This window comes from Mesoplodon densirostris, chromosome 18 (assembly GCF_025265405.1).
Source record: "Mesoplodon densirostris isolate mMesDen1 chromosome 18, mMesDen1 primary haplotype, whole genome shotgun sequence".
Taxonomy (NCBI): Eukaryota; Metazoa; Chordata; class Mammalia; order Artiodactyla; family Ziphiidae; genus Mesoplodon; species Mesoplodon densirostris.
Window position 1 is genome coordinate 48047584 of NC_082678.1, and position 21797 is coordinate 48069380.

The window sequence follows — 21797 nt, forward strand, 5'->3', positions numbered from 1 at the left end:
GCTCATCCTGAACCTTTTGAGCAGCTCCCACTCCTCTGCCCAGGACACTCTTCCCCAGGACGTCCCCATAGTACCCACCCTTGCCTCCTTCTAGTCTCTGCTCCAAAAGTCACCTCCTCCGGGAGGCCCACCTTGCTTTATTTCTCACCAGGGCTCTCACCACCCTCTGACATCCCATGTATTTCACTGTTGATTTATTTCCCATCTCCACACACTGCTGGTCTGTAAGAAGCGAGATCCCATCCTAGGGACTTGCTCTTAACCACCGCACTACAGGGCCGCAGGTGGCTGCTGCCACATGGACACCCTGCACTCACAGACAAGGGCTGCCCCCAGCCCTGTGCCAAGGTGCCCCCAATTGCTTCCCCCAAATCCTCAGGCGCTGACAGCCTCCAGCTGGAGCCGGTGCTCCCGGCAGCCTGCCCGCCCCCGTCTGGCGGGCGCCAGCTCCAGGCAGAAGGGCTGGCATGTAATTAGAAACTCCTCAAGCTCCGTAATTGCCAGTTCTTCTCCCAAACCAGGAGGCTGGTGCTATTTTGAGTCGCCTTTGTTGCCGGCTGCCTGAGGTCTGTAGAGAGGAACAGGCTGAGAGCAGAGCCAGGCTGGCAAGGGGGTGGCCCTGGGCAGGGCTGGTGAAGTCAGAGGGATGGCATGGTGGAGAAGGGCTGGCGAGTGGCCAGAGGCCAAACCTGGCACAGAGAGGGCTGCTGCTCCTGGGGGCCCAGCCCGTGGCCTCCTCCCGCCTTCCTCCAGCCCCCCTGCTCCCACCCATGCCCCAAACAGTGACATCACAGCAGACAGGCCCATTCATTCTTTATTCAGGTGGCATAAAAATCACTACAAAAACTTTACAAAAGAGCCTTTGGGAGCTAATGCCCCCCACCCCTCGGCCACTGAGACACCAGGCAGGGGGGACAGAGGGGAGAGGACAAAAGGGGAGTCCCGGCAGTGTTGGTACCTCCGAGGACCAGCGGGGAGACTGAGGCCACGGGGTGGGCTGGAGGCTGGTGGGCCTTGGGCAGCTCAGGGCAGAGGCAGCTGCACGGGGTGCTCGACCTCCACCCACACGTTTAACCCCACGACGGCACTCGGCACCCCCGGGCCACCCCGTCTCCCCAGCCTGATGTCCACTGCTCCCCGGCCCTCCGTCCCTGGTAAACAGGCGTGGAGGCAACCCAGCCAACTTAGGGAATAACCTACCTACCTTCCTGACAAAAATGAATCCACAGCTGCCCTCCCGCCCAAGCCCCAGACGAGGACACCCCCTGAGCCCCTTTGGAAGAAATGACGTGGGATCAAGGCCCATGGTTCCCGGATGCCCGCCCTCCTCCCAGCGCCACCCCTCCCCAAACTCCCCAAGAGGAGACGAGAGAGTGGCTCCCCTCCTCCCCTCTCCCAGACTGCGCCCCAGGCCCCCGCCCGCAATCCCACAAAGCTGTTTGGAAAGAGTCCCATGAGTTGAGAGGCTGGTCCAAGCAGGGACTCGGGCTGCTGGCGGCCACAGCCCCTCACTTGGGGCTGCTAGGTTGGGGGTAATCCTCCTCCGAGGGGGGCGCAAGTTTTAAGTCAGGGTCGAAGGGCTTGTCTCCGCGAGGGAAGACTTTCTGGTGCTGGAAAAAGTCCCTGTTGTCAGGGGAGTCCTGCTGCTCCTTGAGCTCCGGCTGCGCGCCAGGATTGGGGTTCCTCACGCTGCCCACAAAGAGGGGCAGGCTCGTGCTGTCCTCGAGGATGAAGAAGAGGAAGGGGCGGTTCACGCTGAAGGAGGAGAGGGACATGCGGGACATGGCCGTGCTGGTTGTCGCGGCCGCCTCCACGCCGGCCTCTCCGAGCTCCAGCGTGGACTGATGCTGCACGCTGGACACCACCAGGCTCTGGTCTGAGATCCCACGCAGGTCCGGGGCCTGGAACAGTTCCTGCAGGCCTGCGCAGGCCAGGAGATGGCTGGTCAGAGCTGCCTTCTGCCCCGTACGCTGCATGGACCTGCCTGGGAGGGTGTCTGGCATCCCGGCCAGGGAACACCTTGAACCCACAGACTGCTGGTTAACTCCTATTTAACCTGCATGTATCAGCTTAAAGGTTCCTTCCTCCGGGAAGCCTTCCCCGAGCCCCTGCCCTGAAGTCCAGACAGACGCCTTTTCAATAGTTCCCTGGGTGGACTAGAGAGAAGCCCTCTGTCTTATCACTTAGCGCTGAATTGTAAGTACCTGATTCCTCCTCTGCCGACCCCGTGAGACTCAGCTCTTCGTACGTGGTGGGTTCCTCGTGCCTCTTGCAGCAGAGTCAGCGAGGCTCACATGCCACCCCTGGCCCTCCACCCAGGATTCTTTGCGATGCTCAGTCTTGGGCAGAGCAGGTCCTCATTCCCTTGCCCCACCCCCTGCCCAGGACAGAGAGTCCGAGGGTGCATATCAAACCCTCTCACCTCCCTAAGCCCCAGAAAAGGCCAGGACACAAGTCTAGCTCTGACTCAGACCTGCCGGCTGGGGGCTTCCTCCTTACCCACCCCGTCCGGCTGAGCCGGGAGCTGTCCCACGCCCGGCCTCCTTACCCAGCTGGCTGAGGATGGCCACCAGGTCCATCTGGTATTTCAGATGCAGCTTAGGCAGCTGGACTGTGGTGGGCCTCTCCCGCAGCAAGGGCTGGTGCAGGATGCCCCAGCTCAGGTTAGCCAGCACCTGGGACACGTTCCACTCAAAATGGGTGGGCACGATGACCACAAAGCTCATGTTGTTCTTAAAGGGGAAATGAGCCACCTAGAGACAAGGCAAGGAGACAGCATGAGGACCGGAAAGCACCCAGGCCGAGGTGGGGACTGGGCCAGCATCGCTTATGAGACAGTCCATCCTTCACAGGTGTGTGTGGGGTCTCCCTGAGCCTCCACTTCCTCACCTGTGGAGTAACACTACCTGCACACACTGCCGGCTGACATGTGACGGAAAGAGATAAGCTTTTAAAGCTTCTGGCCGAGTGTCTGCACATAGGCGGCGCTCACTCAGTAACTGGTAGTTTTCTCTCTCCCGCTCTGCTACCAGCTAGCCCGTGACTCAGGGTGAGGAACCCCCTGTATCCGCCTCTCACTTCCACGCATACAATGGCCCAGGTTGCCCTAGCAGAGGAGCCGCTGCCAAGGGTGGTACCCTATCCACTCCTCTCTCCTCCATCAGTGACTTTGCCTGGCTGTGTATTTATACTGTGATTTGGGGTAAGAGTTCACGTGAACAGAGTTTCCGCAGCTAAAGAAGCGTGAAAACCACTGGGCTCCATGGGCCCTGGTGGATGTCACTCCTCGGGCTCCAGGCAGAGCACCCAGGGGGCAGGACCCCTGCGGCGGGAGGGGGAGTGCCAGTGTCTGGCTACCTGGGCCAGTCCGCAGAGGGCGGGCAAGACAAGAGGAAGACCAAGGAGGGCCAAGGATGGAGACGGAAGGGTGAAGGAAGTGTGGGCAGGACCCAGCCTGGCGGGAAGGAGAACCAGATGGACCACGTGTCAGGGGGAACCGGAGAGAAGCTGGGACACTGCTCCAAGGGCCTGCCTCGCCCACAGCCCCTCTCAGAAGAGGCCTTGTGAAACTAACCAACACTGCCGTCTCAGCCACAGCCGACCGGCCCAGGGAGCAGCCGCTTCGGCCAAGGGGGCCATGTTTAGGCTGGAAGCAAGGGAGGCTGCACCTGAGATAGCTTGACATAGCACTCTCTCTAATCAGAATGTTCCATCAGGATGCTGACAAAGCCATCCCAATCAGATCCTCCCTTCCAAGGAGCACCGTGTGAGCGCTCAGGTCGCATCTCCCAGGCTTCAGGGTGCTGAGGCCCTGTGCTGCCCCACGACCCATGGGTCCTTGTAATAAACCCCCATAACCAAAGATCACCTGGGACTCAACTCAGTGTCCCTTCCTCAAAGAAGGTTCCCTGACCACTCTAGCTAAAATACCTTTCCCCCCACTATCTGAAATTATCCTGTTGATTTATGTTTGCTCGTGCACTGTGTGTGTCTTCCCTCCCCAGAGCAGGGATCTGGTTTCCTTGTGCTCCACTAAACCCGCAGTGCCTGGAGCCTCAGTTTCCCTGGATGGGGGCACAGCGAGACCTTTCAGAGCCACCTGCCCCGGTGACGTGACTGCAAGGAAGGTGGGGCACACCCCTGACCCCTGTGCCTGCTCCACAGGTGCCCACTCCCTTCTCCACCTCCCAGCACCCAAGCCCAGGCTGGGGAGTCAAGGGTGACCTGGATCTCAGGCTGCTCCAGCAGATACCAGCGCAGCGGGTACGTGCGGGCTTGCATCATGTCCACCGGCACCGTGAACTGCTCGTCCAGGTGGAAAGTGTCTCTCCGCGTGAGATTCGAGTCGAACTTCCTCCTCCAGAAGCCTGAATCCAGCAGAGGGCAGGGGCCATATAGACTGGGATCAAGGTAGATTCTACCCCACCAGTCTCTTCCCCATCCCACCCAGAACCCACTTAAGGGATGAAAGGTGGAGGCTGAGGCGCCAGGGGGTGCTGTGCCAGGTGATACCCAGGTAATCTGAGGTCTGTTCCTTGGAGCGATTGCAGAACCTGGACTTGCGTTCTCCCCTGCCCTGCCATGTTCCCAGGAACCTCCCCTGGGTCTTTTAAGACTCGGTTTCCTCCTAGGGAACTCTCTCCACGTCAGCCCCATCCAGTTCCTGGGCCTCCGTCCTGCCACACCATTACCTGTCTCCTACCCTCTCGGCCCAGGCCTGGGGAGGAAGAGGGACCCTCAGAAAAAAGCGTGCCTACGGGGCAGGGGTAGGGTCTGCGGGCAGGGACCCGAGAAGGGGAGGAGCGCACCCTGGAAGTGGATGGCATTGAGGAGAAGCAACACTGTGTCATCTGGCAGATCTGAGAGGAAATCCTCAATCTTCCCCTCTGTGGCCTTCTTCACCCATTGGTTGATGTTTTCCAGGTCATCCCTCTTCCTTCCCGTCAGGCTCATGGGCTTTGCACCAAAGAGCTGTTCTGATTGTTCCAAGAAGTCCTCTCTGATGGGAAATCCTGCACAGAATCGCCCACAGGCTGTTGCCAGGACTTGGGCCCCACAACCACCTGTGCTCCGACTGGCTGCCTGAGCCCACACCCATCTCCCTCACCCCTGTCCACCCCAGGGCACAACCTAGGGAGTGTCTGCCACCAGCACCTACCTTTCTGCAGGTACATTCTGGCAGCCAATCGGAAAGCCCCAGGGCCCAGGTCCTGGCAGAGGCGGCTGAGCAGGTGGGGGAGGCAGGGCCCTGAGTCCACGTGCAGCACCTGCTGCAGCCTCTGCAGCGTTTGGTTCTGAGCACCTGGAGGGGACACAGCAGCTGTGGCCCTTCCCGCCCCACTGCCCTCTCCTGTCCCTCTTGAATACCTACAGTGAGCATGCCCACGAGACCACACTTTCTCCTCCCATATCCTGAACTGGTCTGAGGGACAGGACTCCCAAGTTTACTTTCATCTCTGTTGCTGCCAATCTGGGCAGCCTCAGCCTATTGCCTTCCCTCTCTGGGGAAGGTCCCACAGTGAGACCCTCCAGTCCAACGGAGACATTGTACCTATCATATTCTTGCACAAAAATCACCAGAAGCACATCCTGGGCCCAATCCCTGGGATTCTCATTCACAGAGACGAGTCTGCATTTTTACCAAACATCCAAGTGACCCTGATGGAGGAACCACCTGCTCGTAAACTCGGGTAGGTAATGAGTTCCTACTGGCCTCCCAGCTCTGCTGGTCTGGACAGGTGCTCCCACAGTACCTAGAGCCAGGTGAGACAGTGCCAGGGCCACACTCAGAGGCGACAGGATCAGGTTGGGCCTGGTGGAGCTTCGGGCCACCAGGGAGAAGAGATCTGTGGTGAAGGCCATCATGGCCTGGGCCAGCCTGCGGGTCTGCTCCGGGTTTGGGGATCCCTTACAGTCTCCTGGGCCCTTCTTTGGGGCAGTCTGGCCACCAGGCTCCTGCAGGGACAGATTAGGGGTCAGTGGGGTCAAAGGGTCAGCTCCAGGTTCTGTGTTGAAGATCTCCTTCAAAGCCCCTGTGCTGGGGACAGCAGGGCCTTGTCCCAGTCCAGACATGGGCAATGGCATTCAGGGGACTAGGTCCCTTCCTCTGGTCCCTCCCACCCTCTCCCTTCAGGCCTCAGCCTCACTGCCACCCGCCCCCCATTTCCTTGCCCCTGCTGATGGCCCTCCTCCCTCAGGCCCCGCCCACTCTTCCCCAGCCCCACCTGGTTGTACCTGGTTGGCCAACTTGAGGAGGGAAAGTGGGGGTAGCTTCTGCTGGGTCTGCCCGCTCATCAGCTGAAGAAAGGAGGAAGCAGATGGAGAGCAACCCTTCCCACAGGTCTCCCCACCCTGCACCAGCCACAGGCGAGGCCCCCCTGGGGCCTTCCTCCCTGCCGTGCCTCTCTCTCCCCAGTACCTGCAGGCCCAAGGGCTCCATGGTGCTCACAGGAGAGAACTGTTGAGAAAGGAACGAGGAGAGGCGAGGGAACCCCTAAAGCCAAGACCTCCCTCGACCCTGCCCCCCTCCTCTTTGCCCGGGACCCCTGGCCTCTCCCGCTGCCACCTCCCCGCCCCACCCAGACCGTGGCCCAGGCTCACCGCTGAGCAGGGGCTTTGCAGGCAGGACACGCTGAGCACCAGGAGCCCCCAGAGCAGCGCCATGTTCCTGTGCGGGATGGGAAGCCTCCGTTCCTTCCTCGCGCCCACACCCGCCGTGGAATCCCACCCTCACGCTCACGGGCAGCCGAAGTCCTGAGCCATCACCAAGGAGGGGACAGCGACAGCGGCAGCACACACGCCCAAAGCACAGCACTCTGAGCGGTGAATTGCTTGAACCCCCCCCTGAATTGCTTTTTCCCCTTTGTGTTTTCTGGTTGTTCACTTTTCATGCACTGAAAATGTTTTTGTTCATAGGGGGAAAATATTACCCAAACAAAAAAACGTCCCCATTCTTCAAGGCCTGGTGTTGTGAGTCAGACCTGGGTTTGAGTCCAGGCTGCGCCTCTTGGCAGAGGACGTAGGACATTTCCCTTAACCCCTCTGGGCTTTGCCTCATCTTGTAAAATGGTGGCGAAAGTCCCTACCTCTACCCGTGTGTACTGCGGGGACCAACCTAAGTCAGTCTTCGTGAGCCCTGGCTACACGGCCTGGCACTCAGCAATGGCTGTTGTCAGTCCAGCCCAAGGGCCCTCTTCTGGGAGGCCTGAGCTGCAGCCTCCTCCACACTGGGGCTCCCACCCCGGAGCTCCTACCCACTGGCTGCCCTTTGCTGGCTGGTCTGCTCTTGCCCACAAGGGTGGACGGGACTGTGGTCTCAGCAGGGGTGGTGGGCTGGGCCAGAGACTGGCCTTGTTGACCCAACAGCAGAGCCCAGTGAATGACTCTGGCCAGAGCCACCTTTGGACTTACGGAAAACACAGGACCTGGCCCCCTCTCTGCCCCAGGCTGGCTCCGGGAAGCCAGGCTGGCGGGTGGGGATGGGCAGGTCTTGGTCCGGCCTCGGAGCAGGTCTCACACACACCCACCCCGCCCCCATCTCAAGCATCCTTCTATCACCCCTGGCCCCATCCCCATCCCACATCCCCTTGGCCAGGGCCCTGATCTCCAACCTGGGCTTCTGAATCTTCCTGGCAAGAAAAGGCTTCCAGTCTTTCACTTCCCAGAGGGACTCCCCCCAGAACCTCCGCCTTGGTTGCTCATCACCCCAGGAGACGGAGAAGTGACAGGTCTCCTGAATAAACTCAGCCCAGACCCCCTCGGCTAGGTGGGCAGCTCCAGGCCAAGCCACCCATCTTACCTCGGCAGGCTTCTCGCTGCTGCACACGATGTCCCTCTGGCCCCACTTGGGTGCTCCCCACGCTCTGCCCGGGTTCCAGCCAGCCCAGCTGAGCCCTCCCCTGCACCAGGACCTTTGCTCTCAGCCAACCCCTGTTCCAATTGCTTTCTCTTCTGGTAAATATTGACCTGCACATCCGGTTAAACATTGATACTGGGACCAAAAACCCCTTTCCCACCAAAGCATCTAATACTGGGACAGCTACCTGGAACCCCCGTAGATGTGGGTCCCACTTGAGCCTGGAGAAAGGAGGTTCAGGAGACGGTCGATGAGGCTGTCCTCAGCCGGAGGGCAGATCCAGGAAGGACAGGGGCCTTCCAGTGACCCCGTGAAGTGAGAGGTTATCCCTGTCTTAGTCAGGCTCAGAGAAGCTATGTGACCTGCCCAAGGGCACAGAGCTGGGCTCAGAGTTACATCCAGGTTCCTACTTCCAATGTCCTTTCCTCTCCCCCATAACTGCCTCCTCCTCCCAAGAGGAGGGAAGCGGAAGCTGCAAGAGACGACGCAGGGAACCCAGGATAGGATGATGCCCATCCTCAACCCTCACATGCCCAGGCTCCTGGTTGGATGCCTCCAGCCTGGATCCAGAAGGCAGGGGTGGGGAGAGAAAAGATGCAGAGGGACACAGCCTCTCCCAGCACCCTACTTCATCAGGAGCAATACCTCCTTACCCTCCTCAAGGGTGAGGGTTCTAGAAACTGGCCTGGGGCTGCACGAACCAGAAGCCCTGTACCCAGTACCGCCTGAAGAACAGTGATCAGGCTGCCTCCGCACCTCCTCACTCTCTCCTCGCTGTCCTGGAAGCTGCAGGGTTTCAACTTTTCCCCACCCTGGCACCGTCGTCAGGAAAAGCCTCACTCAGGGACCTCCCCAGTGGTCCAGGGGTTGGGGCTCCGCGCTTCCACTGCACGGCCGAAAAAAGAGAAGCCTCACTCGGTTCCATGGCTCTTCCAAAGAATTTATTGATCATATTTACATCTATTGCAAATAGTGAGAAGGCAGCAGAGGCCCCGCCTCAGACCTCATCTCTGCTCCAGAATGTGAGGACCCGGGGATGCCTGGGTCTTCCTGTCCCCTGGGGGAGACCTGAGATGCAGAAATGATCCTTCTTGTCCCTTCTTTCAGGGTCTTGGACCTGCTCCCCCAGGGGCTCTGGACCCAGGGGCTGTCTCATCAGCTCAAGGCACAAACACTGTAGTGACGGGTGGGCAGGCAAGGCATGGGGTCGCTCCTGGCAGCCACCACCGGGCCCAGTCCATCTTCTCTCCTTTGGTCCCGCCCTCTTTCTTCCCCTACTGGTCCCACACTGGGCAGGGCCTGGCTGGGAGGACACTTAAACCCCTGCCCAAGGCCCCTAACTCCTGGACCATGGCCAGCCCTTAGAGGCTGGAGTCCAAGCACCATCAGTGTCCTGGACTGGGGTGGCATCCCCGTCCTTGCAGGACAGGGGCAGAGAGAGCCCAGCAAGGGGTGCTGTGGCTGGAGACCGGCTAGGCAGGGAGAGTCTCGCTTCCCCTTTCCAGAGCTTCCTGTCCCCATGTGGATGCAGAGGGTGGAGCCGGGGAGAAGAGAGGGCAGCGATGCTTTCTCCAGGCTCTGCCTCTTGCTTCCTGCTGGCTCAGTGGAGCAGCATCGCCCTAAGCCATGAACGAGATCCCTTCTGGCAGCCTCAGTGGCTCTGGGGGTTCAGGAGCCCAGACCTCCATGCCACCTTAGCTGGCAGGCCATGCGGGTACCCAGGGCATGGGGCCTGAGGCTTGCCAGGAGGGATGCTGCTGGGGAAACAAAGGTGAGGGATGGACTCCCGGAGGACGTGTGCCCACCTCCGCCTGGCCAGCTCTTGCCTCGGACTACGCCAGGAGGCGGATGACCCCGTTGTCTGAGCCCAGCAGGAGGTGGCGTTTGGTGGGCAGCAAGGCCAGGCTGGTGAGCGTGCCACGGAAGTTCTCGGAGCTGAGCTTGGTGGTGGCCTGGGAAGGCGGCTCAAGCAGGGAGCAGACGCCGATCTTGTTGGCCACGGTGCCGGTTACCACCTCGCTGCCGTACAAGTCGAAGGTGTGGATAGGGTCGGAGGTTGACTTGTAGTGATGCGTGGGCTTCTGCTCCAGCTCCTTCCAGACAGTCAAGGAGTGGTCCGAGGAGGAGCTGACCAGGACACTGCCCTCCACCGCCTGCCCAGGGAGAGCAGCGCCTCAGCAGGGCCCAGGGTCTTCCTGTTTCCTCCCATAGGATCTCCCAGGAAGACAGGGCGTCCTGGGCCGGGGACAGGCTGCCACCCTCCCACGTTATATTAATGTTAGTTAACAGGAATATATTAAGTGTCATCAACCTAGTCATCATTATAATTTGGGCACTTACTATGTCAAGCATTGTATTAGGTACATTAAACGTCTTACCGTGGTTAATCTTCATAACAACTCTATGAGGAAGGTGTTGTCATTGTTCCCATTTTACAGAGGAAAACACTAAGGCTCAGGAAAGTTAAGTAATCATACAAGGTCACAGAACCAATAAGTGGCAGAGCCAGGATTAACACCCAGGCTGACCCCAGAGACCTCCTGATGCTTTCTTGGAAAGTCAGAATTTAGAGGCACCCAGAACCCAGGATCCCCTGGGGGGCCCTGGAGGGAACCAGGGGCTGCCTGCCCCCAGCAGTGGCAGTGCATGTGCCCTGGCTGCCACTGAGGATGGGGAGGGAGTCCCAGTTGCCTGGAAAAACCCTCCCACATAGAGCCCTGTTCCTCCCCTCCTGCACCTCCCTGAGCAGTTTCTTGAGGTCTGTGACTGAAAATGGGCTGGGGGTGGAGGTGGGGGCAGGATTCCCATGCCCAATCCGCCCCTGCCCGCACCAGGGACAGCCCAGCTGGGGGCATGGACTCTGCTCAGTGGTCTGGGGGCAGTAAACAGCCTCCCAGCTGAGCTTTATTTAACCTGACTGGGTCATGGACAGGGCCCGACCCCTGATCCTCCAAGCAAGACAAATATGGACAAGGGTTACTCATTAGAACATCGCCAGGAAGCAGCAGGGTCAGCTCGGCCCCCCGGTTCCTCCCAGCGGCCAGCCTCCTGCCGAGGCCCCGGCGGTGCAGCTGCCTCCTGACCCTCCCTGCCCATCAGCCCTCGGGCAGGTATAAGGGAGGTCAGCTGGAGCCTGTCCTGGGTGGGCTCTAAGCAGAGGTGAGGGCTGGAGCAGTCAGCCAGGAGGGGAAGGGAACCTGGTCTGTCACCTTGATCTGCAGGATGTCCCCTTCATGGGCAGGCCAGCCACGCAGAACCAGGCCCGTACGGGTGTCCAGGAGCACCATGAAGCCTGAGGAGAAGCCGGCCACCACGCTCCGGCCGCTGGGGCTGACAGCCAGGGAGCGGACAAGCCCAGGGTTCAGCCCGCCGCTCAGGCGGAACTCATGCTGCGGGCAGAGGAAGACAAGATGAGGCGCCACCGCCTGCTCCAACCCGCATCTCCCCGAGGTCCAGTTCATCCCCCAACCCACACAGCTGGAAGGCCTGAGCCTCGTCCCCCATCAAGGGGGGGCTCCCCAAATCCCAGAGCCAGAGTCCCACCTCCCACCCCCCAGGGTTTGCGGATGATCTGTCACCAAAGAGAAACTCTGCCCTGGCCTCCTCTCTGCAGGGGTCTCTCCTCCCTGCCAGGCACCCAGGCCAGGGCTCAGGGAACAGGATGCCCCTGACCTGCAGGCCAGGCTTCCGGCAGTCTACAAAGCGCAGGGTCGAGTCAGAGCTGGCCATGGTGATGCTGGTGTGGGGGGCGGGCATGACAGCCACGGCGGTCAGGGGCACCCGGCTGTCCGACGGCTCCACCATGCGAAGGGTCTTCCCTGGGAAGGAAAGGCACGGTGGATCTGGGTCCCGGCCACTGATGGAAGAGCCTCGACTCCTCCTATCCCCCCAACGCACCCCGTACCTGCCTCCCACATCCCAGGAAACCTCAATAAATGCTGCTAAAGATGTTTCTTTTTTTGAAGATGTTGTCGGTAGGAGTTTATTTATTTATTTTTGCTGTGTTGGGTCTTCGTTTCTGTGCGAGGGCTTTCTCTAGTTGTGGCAAGTGGGGGCCACGCTTCATCACGGTGCACAGGCCTCTCACTATTGCGGCCTCTCTTGTTGCAGGAGCACAGGCTCCAGACGCGCAGGCTCAGTAGTTGTGGCTCACGGGCCTAGTCGCTCCGCGGCATGTGGGATCCTCCCAGACCAGGGCTCGAACCCGTGTCCCCCGCATTAGCAGGCAGACTCTCAACCACTGCGCCACCAGGGAAGCCCTAAAGATGTTTCTTGACCCTCCCACCTTCCTACTTCCACGGCCAAGCCAGGCCCCTCTCTTCACACAGCACCCCCGCCGAAAGCTACCTCCCCACCACCTACCTCAGTGCTACTCTACCTCCTCACCCCCTGCTTTTTAACCTTATTTCTGCCTACAATGATGACAAAAAATAAGTGAGCAACTGATTACCAACCAGGTACTATGTGCTCCACGTTAAGCCAAACCCCTATGCATTATCTTCTAAAGCAGCTGTTCTGATTCCCATTTTGCAGATAGGAAAACTGATACTTCCAGCAGCAGTGACTTGCTCAAGGTCACTCGGCAAGTAAGTTGGCAGAGCCGATTCAAACTTGGGTATGACGGATTCTGAGTCTTAGATGCTCCTCTCTGTGGCCTCACTGGGTCACCCTAAACCACATACCATTATACCCCAACCCACCACCCTTGGTGGAGTACAGGACAGCAGCAACACAACAGACCTCACCTGGGCCCGCTCACCTGTGAAGGGGTCCCAGACGTGCACAGCCCCGTCACAGCTCACCACACACTGCGGGGCCTCCAGCTGGCCCACAAAGAAGACACTCTTGCGGTGCTGGGCATAGACGAGGCGCGAGGCTGTCTCACTGGTTCCGTCCCCAGAGTTGTAGAGGGGCCAGAGGCGCACAGTGCGGTCCTTGCTGCCACTCAGGAAGAAGTCCTCGCTGCTCAGGGGCACCACACACTTGACAGCCCCTGAGTGGCCGGGGAAGCTCTGCAGGCGGATCTGGTGGAAGTGAAAGTGGGCATCCTGCTGGTTCACGCCGATCTCGTACTGCCAGTACGCCAGCCAGTTCCCACTCAGCCCGTGCGCGCTCCGCGGCAGCTCCAGCTTCAGCGCGTTGTCCTCACTCTGGTTGCTGAGGTCCCCGCCACCCACCCCGGAAATGGGGCCCAGCGGGCCGGGGCTCTCAGGCTGGGAGTCATCGGGGATCTGGATGCGGTTCCCGACCAGGACGCTCCCAAAGGTCCCCGAGTGGCCGTCGTCCTGGGGGCAGCTCCCACCCTGGGGGTCCCACTCAGGGCCGGTGCTGGGCACAGTGGGCTCCACGCTGGCAGGGTTGCGATTGCTTGGGCTCATGCTCTCCAGATACAGCCCCGCCAGCTCCCCCACCAGCTCATGGTTGGGGACGATTTTCCTGATGATGTCACCTAAGTGGGAGCGGGAGAGGTCCTGAGATTAGGGGAGATGGCAAGCGACTGCCACCACCCACCCAAGGGCTCGGGAACCACAGAAGGCAGGGCAGGTACTGTCTGTGCAACTCTAAGCAAGTAACTCTTCATCTCTGAGCCTATTTCCTCCCCAGGAAAATGTGGATTCATTCCTTCAGTATGGACATGTGAGCATCTTCCACATGTGCTGCGTGCCATGCTGGGCATCAGAAACAGAACGGTGAACAGGACAGGTCATGCTCTCCCTCCCACAGCCTAGATTTCAGTGGTGGGATGACAACATATCTGACCAGGGCTGTTCATCCTATTCAGGGCGATGACACACGTAGACGCTTGGCACAGGGCCTGGCCTATACGGGAAGCTACGTGAACAGTGGGCTGCTCATTCCTCTCAGACGGCTGCTAAGACGTCAGTCCGGCAGGCTGACTGCCATGCCTGCCCCAGGGACAGGCCAGGCTGCTGCCGTGCCTCCTTGCTGGCCAAAGCTCAATCCCTGTTTATATGTCACTGGGACTCGGGGGCCTAAGGCCAAATCCCTTTGCTCTGACCCAGAGAACTGTGCTTAACACCCACTCCTGACTCTAGAGGCTGTGGGAGCATGGGGCCCTCCCAGGGGAAGAGCTGTGGCCACAGAGGCTGGGAGGGGAAGTGATGGGCCAGTACCCAACAGGCAGGAGAAGGGCACGTAGATTGTATACGCCATCTCCAAGGTGAACACCTTCTGCAGCTCGTCCAGCAGGGTGGGGTCCACCAGCCGCAGCTGCCCATCGGAGAAGGCCACCTTTGGCAGCTGGCCCTCACTGCGGCCCACGGACTCCAGCTTCAGATCCTGTGGGCAGGAAGCCCGGGGAGTCAGCGGAGGCCACGGCCCCTGGCCAGCCCACCCCAGCCAGGTAGGTCTGCCCACCTGGTGCCGAAGCTCATGCAGCTGAGAGAAGATTTGAAAGAAGGTGGCCACAGGCTCGCTCAGGTGCTGCTGGACCATCTCCTGTCCGATGCGCAGGCAGATGAGGGCGATGAGGCTAATGGTTTTCATACACAGGACAGTCCGGGCCTGGGCTCCACTTGGGAACCTGGAAATAGAGCTTATACGCTCCAGCCCCCACTGACTCTGCAGGGCTTTCCCAGATCTATCCAAAGCTGTAAACGAAAGGAGCTCTAAGACCAAGTGGTCCAGACCAGATGAGGAAACGAAGGCACAGACAGGTGTGGCTTGCTCAGGGTCACCCAGCTGGGATGAGAACCAGGACTCCTGACGCCCCGCGCCCCAGGTCGCCCCCTCAGCTGGGCTGCTCCCCTGTGGGGTGGTGCAGGGCCCTACCCCGTGACGAGGGAAGTGAGGAAGCTGAGCACGGGCAGCAAGACCTCGTGGCTGATACGGGGCAGGATGTCCATGAGGGTGGTGTCTGAGAGGTACACGATGATCTTCTGGGTCAGAGTCACCGCTGCCAGCAGCCCCGCCTCCTTGCGGCTGTTCAGTCGACTGGGGCCTGAGGTACTACCCGGGGCCACCTAGGGCCACAGAGCAGATGAGGGCCAGGTTGCCTCACAGACCACCGGGAACCCAAAGAGGTCCTGGATCGGCCCTCAGCCGCCCAGACCCCGGCTGCCAAATGGTGACTGACCAGGTAGCTGATGTAGGGCAGGTACTGGTAGGTGAGGACGGGCTCCCCGTACAGGTGGGCGACGTGGAGGAGGCAGCTGAGCACGGGGCCCGACACTATATCGCCCAGTACTGGTCTCTTCTGGTAGACGGTGCCCACGCTCAGAGGGGGGCTGTCGCCACTGCTCACGGTGAACTGCTGCCGGGTGGGCCCTGCCAAGGAAGGGCCAGCAGCCTTGAGTAGCCAGTGGAGGGCAGGAGGGAGGTGGGCCTTCAGGGACTGTGGCGGCCACTCCTGCTCACTCTAGCTTGGGGTCTCCCCGTGCCTCACCCAAGGAAGGAAGGAGCTTACAGACTGGGACCCAGGACCGGGCCAGGAGGTGGTCCGAGGTGAAAGTGGGAAGGATCCGCTACAGGGGGACGAAGATGGGCCAAGGGCTGGAGGAAGCCCCATCCCCGGCCTTACCCACGTAACACGACGTCAGCAGGCGGAGCAGGTTCCGGGCCACGTGGCGCGAGGCCACAGTGGGGCCGAGCTTGGCGGACAGCCAGCGGACCATCTTGCAGGCCGTATCTGCAGGGCGGGAGCAGGCCCTGAGCTCATCAGATAACGGCGGCTCACTACTCCCCCACCCCACCCCACGGACCCCGCCTAGCCGACGCGGACTCCAACTCTGCCCAGGAGCCCAGCCAGCGCCTGGCCACCCCACGCCACCACCCCCCTCCCTTTAGCAGCTGCAGAGCTGGCCCATGGGAGTCTGGCTTTGGGGCTGCTCCAGGCACCTCTACTCGGGCATACCCAGCAGGAAGGTGACCCTTTCAGTGAATCTCCCCCAGCTCCGAAATGAGGCCCTGGCTACCACCCCCTCTGGCCTCTTCCCGTTCCGCTTCTCTTCACCCTCTCGGTCTAACCGCACTGGCCTTTCACAGATTCTTTAATGGAACCGTGACAGCCTCAGAGCCTCGCACATGCTGTTCCCTCTGCCTGGAACACTCTTCCCACCACAGAACCTGCCATTTTTGCCCAGCTACCTCCTCCTCATTCAACCTCAGCGGGCCCTACTTCCAAGGAAGCCTTCTCTGACCCCTGAAAATGAGATCTAAGCCCATGTTCTATTCCCTCGTGGTAGCCAGCCATGCTGTTTGTAGCACTAACAGAACTCATGCTTACGGAAGACTGCCTACAGCATGGACGTGAGCTCCAGGAGGGCAGGCCCACGGCTCTGCTGCGTGTGGATCTGCTCAACCCACTGCTTGGCACGGGGCAAGGGCTCCGCACATGATGACTGTTAGACCAACACCTCCAGGCCTGAGAACTCACCAAGAAGGATCTTCCGCTCTTTGCCCTCCGACTGCTCGGTCAGTGGTTCCTCTTCTTCCTCCCCGTCAGCCCCGCCGTCACTGGCCACAACCGTATCCATGGACAGCACCGTGTTGGACAGCGTGAGCTCAGACGCCTCAGGGACCTCATCTTGCTCCCCATCCCCCTCCTCCAACACCACACAGCCTTCCTCCTCCTCCTCTTCCTCCTCGGAGCCCTCGCTTTGCTTCAAGTCCTGGCTGCTGTCACCTGACTTGAGGCTGCTCTTGTCCACCGGGGCGCCCCCCTCGTCTGCCACCCGCTCGTCGCCCAGGGAGGTCTCGCTGGTGCTGCTCTTGTCACTCAGCCGGCCCAGGCTCACAGCCTCAGCCTCCTGGGGCTGAGGGGACTCGGCCACGTAGAGCCCGGCCTGGAAGTCCTCTGTCTCAGGGAGGTCGGCCTGGTCGTGGAAGCTGACGCCAGACGTGTAGTCCAGGAGCCCCAGGCCCGAGGAGGCAGCCGGCTCCCCATCCATCTGGATCTCCTCCCCAAAGGCACAGGAGCTAGGCCTGGCCCCCAGGAGCCCACTTTCCTCATCCTCTGCAGCCCCCGCCAGGCCCTTGCTTTCCTCCTGGGAGGTCTCCACACCCGCCAGCACCTGCAGGACGTGGGGCAGCAGGTGGACGAGAAAGGCTTGCAGGCCCAGCCGCACCATGAGCTGGGCCACGAAGCAGTCGGTGTACAGGTAGAAGCGCCCGTGTAGCCGGCTGGGGCTCTCGTAGGCACCAATGAGAGGCTTCAGTAGGTACTTGTTAGCATTTTTGGGGCCCAGTGCCTTGGCGACAGGTTCAAATAGGTACCAGGCCGTATACACGGCTGTGTGCTCCTCAGACATGAGTGACAGCACGAAAGGCAGCAAGATCTCCAGGCCCTCGGGGGTGATGTCACCCAAAACTGCACCCAGTTGCTGCCACAGAGCAAAGACCAGCTCCCGCCCCTGGGCCTCGTCCTCCACGCGCCTTGCCTGGTACAAGAGGATGAACTTGTGCAGCGCGGGGAAGTACGGAGGGAAGGGAACCACGGAGCTGAAGAGGCTGAGGAGCTGGGCCGGGCAGGGCGGGGGCAAGCCCTGGGAGACGGGCCTGTACTCGAACAGCGGGTCCAGCTTGCCTCTCCCTGCAACCACGGGGCCTTGACGGCCACTGAGCTGCAGGAGCGTGTCCAGCACGGGCTGCAGAGACACAGGGACCTCCTTGGGATGGCGTGTGCAGAGCCCCCGAACAGCCTCGAAGCGTACCCACAAAGGCGCATCAGGCTGCAGTGTCCGGACCCTGGTGGCAAACACCATCTCAGCCAACAGGACACCCAGCGCCTGCATGTCCCGATGGAAGAGGTCCCGCAGCTGCACGGCTCGCTGGACCTGGGGCTGCTGAGGCACCTCCAAGCGGCCCCCCAGGCCTTTGGTCAAGAAGTTGCCCAGTTTCTCCAACTCTTCCAGAGCCTGCAGAGGACCGAAGCCCTCCGGAAGAAGAATCTTGCCCTCCTCACCTTCCCCGGGGTCTACCCCAGCAGCTTTGTTCCGGCGGCCTGGTCGAGAGGCTGAGGCCCCTGAGAAAGGCAGGAGGCCTGGAGGGGCTTGACTAGAAGAGGAGGAGGAGGAGGAAGAGGAAGAGGAGGAGGAGGAGGGGCCCAGCTGGTCACCTGCCTTCCCAGTCAGGGAGATGGAATCCAGAGCTTCTGTGGCCTGCTCCAAGTCATCCTCCCCCACCACCGGCCTGTCCCTGGCCCAGGCAGCCTCATGGGGAGTGGCCTCCAAAACCGGCCTGCCTGTTCCATTCACAAGCTGTGCTGGGAAGTCCTCCCGGCCTGTGCTCTCCTGGATGGTCTGGAACAACAGCCTGGGGATGAGTGGAGGTTCAGGGGCAAGGGCAGGGGCCCCGGCCAGGCGCCGGGGGTGCGGCTGATCGAAGAGCTGTACCACGCCGTAGCTGGTCAGGTGCGTATGGGCGTCCACCAGGTGCAGACACACGTTCTTCTCCTTCACGGCCTCCTTGCCCTGGAGTTTGTAGCCAAAGGTGAGGTCAATCCAGTGGTGTAGGTCCTGGGACACCTCTCGGCTCTCCAGCAGCGCCCGGTGGGCAGCCACGAACTCCTGGCTGGAGCTGCACCAGGCCGGCACGTCCAGGTCAGGCATGTCAGGGTGGATGGAGCAGAAGATGGAGGGATCGGTGTAGAACTCGGGGATGCACTCATCAGGTGTCCAGCTCTGCATACGCTCCATGCTTGCAGGATACTCATGGGGCTCCCACTGCGCCCGCACGTGTCCACAGAGCACCGACCGGGGTGTGCGCCGAGCCTTGTACACATAGTATGTGATGTCAGAAAGCACGTCAGAGATGTGGTGGGGAACGTGTGGTGGCTCCCCGCCCCCCGCGCCACCTGCCACGAACGCCTGCCGCGTCATCTCATACGTGAAGTCCAGCTGTTTATCCCCCTTGTTGAGGCGGAACTTGGACTTGCGCAGGTCTCGGAAGCGCCCCCGGGGCGTGGTGAAGTCCACCACCCAGGGCAGCACTGGGTGGTAGTTGGGGTCCCCCTGCCGCCGACCTGCCAACCGATTCAGCTGCATGAGGTAGTGGAAGTTGCTGATGCGGCCATGGACCCAGTCTAGCACGAGGTCCCTAAGTTCCTCCTGGCAGGTGGGACACCCAGGTCCCCTCCCTCCCTCCCCTCCAGGCTCAATGCCTGCTCCATTTCTTGCTACAGACATCTCCTCATTCTCATCCTCTCTGAGCTTCTCGTAAGCACTCAGGTCCAGCCGTAGCTCACTGCAAAGCTTCTCATCCACAGCGATGTGGTGCAAAGATAGGGCCCCACAGGCCAGTCCCTGGCGGTGACAGGCATCCATGGCCCTCAGCACGCGGAAGAGAATGAAGAGCACCTTGGCTTGGCTGTTGGTCAGCTTGGCAGGGCTGAAGGTGACCACATCATGCAGGGAGAACTGCACATAAGGGTGCACCACGTACAACATCTCTGGTGACTCCAACAGAGCCTCAGCTCTCAGAAGACTGGGAGAGGCAGGGTTGCCCCGAGGAGGACAGGGGCCATCTCTGGCATGTGATGGGCACTGGGTAGCTTCGCCCACTGGCAGGAAGGGGCAACCATAGACCCTCTGCAGAGCTTGTCGTACTGAGTCCAGGGCAGGGACAGCTGCAGGAGCAGGGCTATGACTATAGGGCTGCCCATAAGTGTGATATGCGTGGCGCCACAGGTTGCGATAATTCTGGGCAGCCACATCCTGCATGAAGCGAGTGAGGGTCTCCGGGCTGCCGGACCCCTCCTCAAAAGGCAGGGAGCCCAGCGGGTAAGAGAGCCTCTGTTTCCGCAGCCCGTGGACCTCCACTCGCGTCCAACCGGGGGGCAGCCTCTGCACGGAGCGTTGCAGGAGCGTTCTGACTTCCGCTTCGCCCAGGCCTTCAGCGCGGGGACACGGTCCCGGGGGCAGCCGGCGCTCGCGGAGGCTGGCCAGCCAGCGCGCAGGCACTAGGGCCACCACGTGGGTGCCCCCCGGGGCTGGAGCCAGCTGCCGGGCATCGATGTTCAGGTCTCTCTCCACGCTCCGGAGCAGCTCCTCCATGTCGGGGCTCGGGGGCGGTGACCAGCCCTCGGCCTCGGTGGTAAGAGCGACTTCCCGCCCCCTGCTCCCCAGGGCCATCCCCTCCTGGCTGCCTGGGGGCGGCGCGGGGCTGAGCCCGGCCACGGCCCTCCTCGCCACAGCTTCCGGAGTGCCAAGCCGGGTGGGTGGGGATGGGAGAGGGACAGGGGCTGGGGCGGAGGAGGCGGGGGTGGGCCGGGGACAGAGGGGGCGCGGGGGCGCACTTACCCCTCAGCAAGGTCCTGCACTCCGAGAGCGGCAGGGCGGGGGATGCGGGGCGCCACCGCCGGGCTCCACCGTGACGGGTCAGCTGATGCTGCTCACGTGATCGCCCCGGCACGGAAACAACCGCACGTGGCTCGACTGGTCCGGGGGACCCCGCCTCCCGCCCGCGCCACCGCCCGGCCGGCCTCGGCGCCCTCCCTCCCAGCGCTCTGCTGGGCCCGGTGGCAGCTTCGCTTGCTCGGGGTGAAAGGGGCAGGAGAGGAGAATACTGAGCGACCCACGGGATTTCCCCTCCCCTCCCTACTTCCTCCTTCATGTGCTGGGTCGCGGACCTAGGGAGGCTTTCCCTAGAGATGGCAGACTTTAAGTGGCTGATCATCCCTGCCACCACCCCACCTCCCCCTGGTTTTACAGAGAAGAAACCCGAAGCCGGTTTTTTGGGACTTTGGGGGACTTTTGACATAAGTCACTTCACCGCCTCCATGCTGCCTACCAAAAAAAAAGAGCTTTTAGTTTTACAAAATATTTCATCAGTAACATTCCATTTGGCCCTCACAACACTCAGTGAGGTAGGAGGGACGGTTACTATTTATATTTTACAGGTGAAAACCAAGAGCCTCCAAAGAGGCTTGTCCAAGGGGCAGAATGGAGACTTAGAAGGTGGTGCACAGATCCTTTAACCTGGAGTCCTCCCCACTGACAGACCTCTTAACGCCTTTTTTTTTTTTTTTTAATTCTGGGCAATCTGGGGGAGAGAAGAGGCCCAGGCTCAAAGGCCTGGAGTTCGTGGGAGGAAATGTTCCCCCAAGACTTCCTGTTGAAGAGCTGCCTCTGCTTCGCTGCAGAGCCTGCCTGCTGTGGTCAGAGCCTTGCAGATGCCACGGTGGCTGGGGGGAGGGTGCAGCACGGACAGGGAGCGGAAACCAGTGAGCTGGCACCCAAACTACAGGACTCCTTCAAGGGGTCTCAGTTCTGACTCATTTGCAGGATAGATAGGCCATTGTCTACGGCGAACCCACTGTCTGTTTTTTGAGTCCCACTCCTAGAAGGAGAGTTTGCCTCATGTAGGAGTCTGGTGTGGAGATGTGGGAGCTCCATAAAGGCACTTAAGAATAAAATAAAGTCCTAATTAGAGAAGAGACTGGAATGGCTCAGCCATGATCTAATTCCATCCATCTTTCTTGAAGGGGCAGCCAGAGCCCCTGATGTGCTTGGTCACGTGACCTTGGGCAGTAATAACTTAAAACCACCGTTTTTTAAAAAAATGTATTTTTCAGTTTTGGCTGCATTGGGTCTTCCTTGCTGCACATGGGCTTTTTCTAGTTGCGGCGAGCGGGGGCTACTCTTTGTTGTGGTGTGTGGGTTTCTCTTTGCTGTGGCTTCTCTTGTTACGTACGGAGCACGGGGCTCTAGGCGCACGGGCTTCAGTAGTTGTGGCACGCAGGCTCTAGAGCACAGGCTCAGTAGTTGTGGCGCACGGGCTTAGTTGCTCCACAGCACGTGGGATCTTCCCGGACCAGGGATCGAAACCGTGTCCCCTGCAGTGGCAGGCAGATTCCCAACCACTGAGCCACCAGGGAAGTCCCACAACCACCACTTATGAGCGCTGATTAGGAGCCAGGCATCGTGCTAAGCACTTTGCATACTTTGATTTGTTTAGTTCTCACCACAACCCCTTTTAAGAAGGT

At 60.5% G+C, this 21797-nt stretch overlaps 2 protein-coding genes across 3 annotated transcripts; both read right to left on the bottom strand.

Annotated features, from left to right (window-relative positions):
• Positions 1-1508: 1508 nt before the first annotated feature.
• On the bottom strand, positions 1509-7985 carry SERPINF2 (serpin family F member 2). 2 transcript variants are annotated; one of them, XM_060082079.1, is made up of 10 exons: positions 7799-7985; positions 6601-6667; positions 6419-6457; positions 6235-6297; positions 5754-5955; positions 5159-5302; positions 4809-5012; positions 4225-4367; positions 2549-2753; positions 1509-1921 (listed from the first exon to the last, which is right to left on the bottom strand). In XM_060082079.1, exons 2-10 carry the CDS (start codon positions 6661-6663, stop codon positions 1509-1511), a joined length of 1476 nt encoding a protein of 491 aa, XP_059938062.1. In that variant the 5' UTR covers positions 6664-6667; positions 7799-7985. The 2 variants fall into 2 exon arrangements, with proteins under 2 accessions (XP_059938062.1, XP_059938063.1); XM_060082080.1 differs by lacking the exons at positions 5754-5955; positions 7799-7985 and having other exon boundaries at positions 6225-6297; positions 6601-6663.
• Positions 7986-8785: 800 nt separating this feature from the next.
• WDR81 (WD repeat domain 81) lies at positions 8786-20267 on the bottom strand. The gene is made up of 10 exons (XM_060081411.1): positions 16251-20267; positions 15396-15503; positions 14952-15142; positions 14648-14838; positions 14234-14399; positions 13990-14155; positions 12615-13304; positions 11528-11673; positions 11065-11244; positions 8786-10008 (listed from the first exon to the last, which is right to left on the bottom strand). The coding sequence occupies exons 1-10, from the start codon at positions 19942-19944 to the stop codon at positions 9688-9690; spliced, it is 5853 nt and encodes a 1950-aa protein (XP_059937394.1). The 5' UTR covers positions 19945-20267; the 3' UTR covers positions 8786-9687.
• Between the last annotated feature and the right edge of the window lie 1530 nt (positions 20268-21797).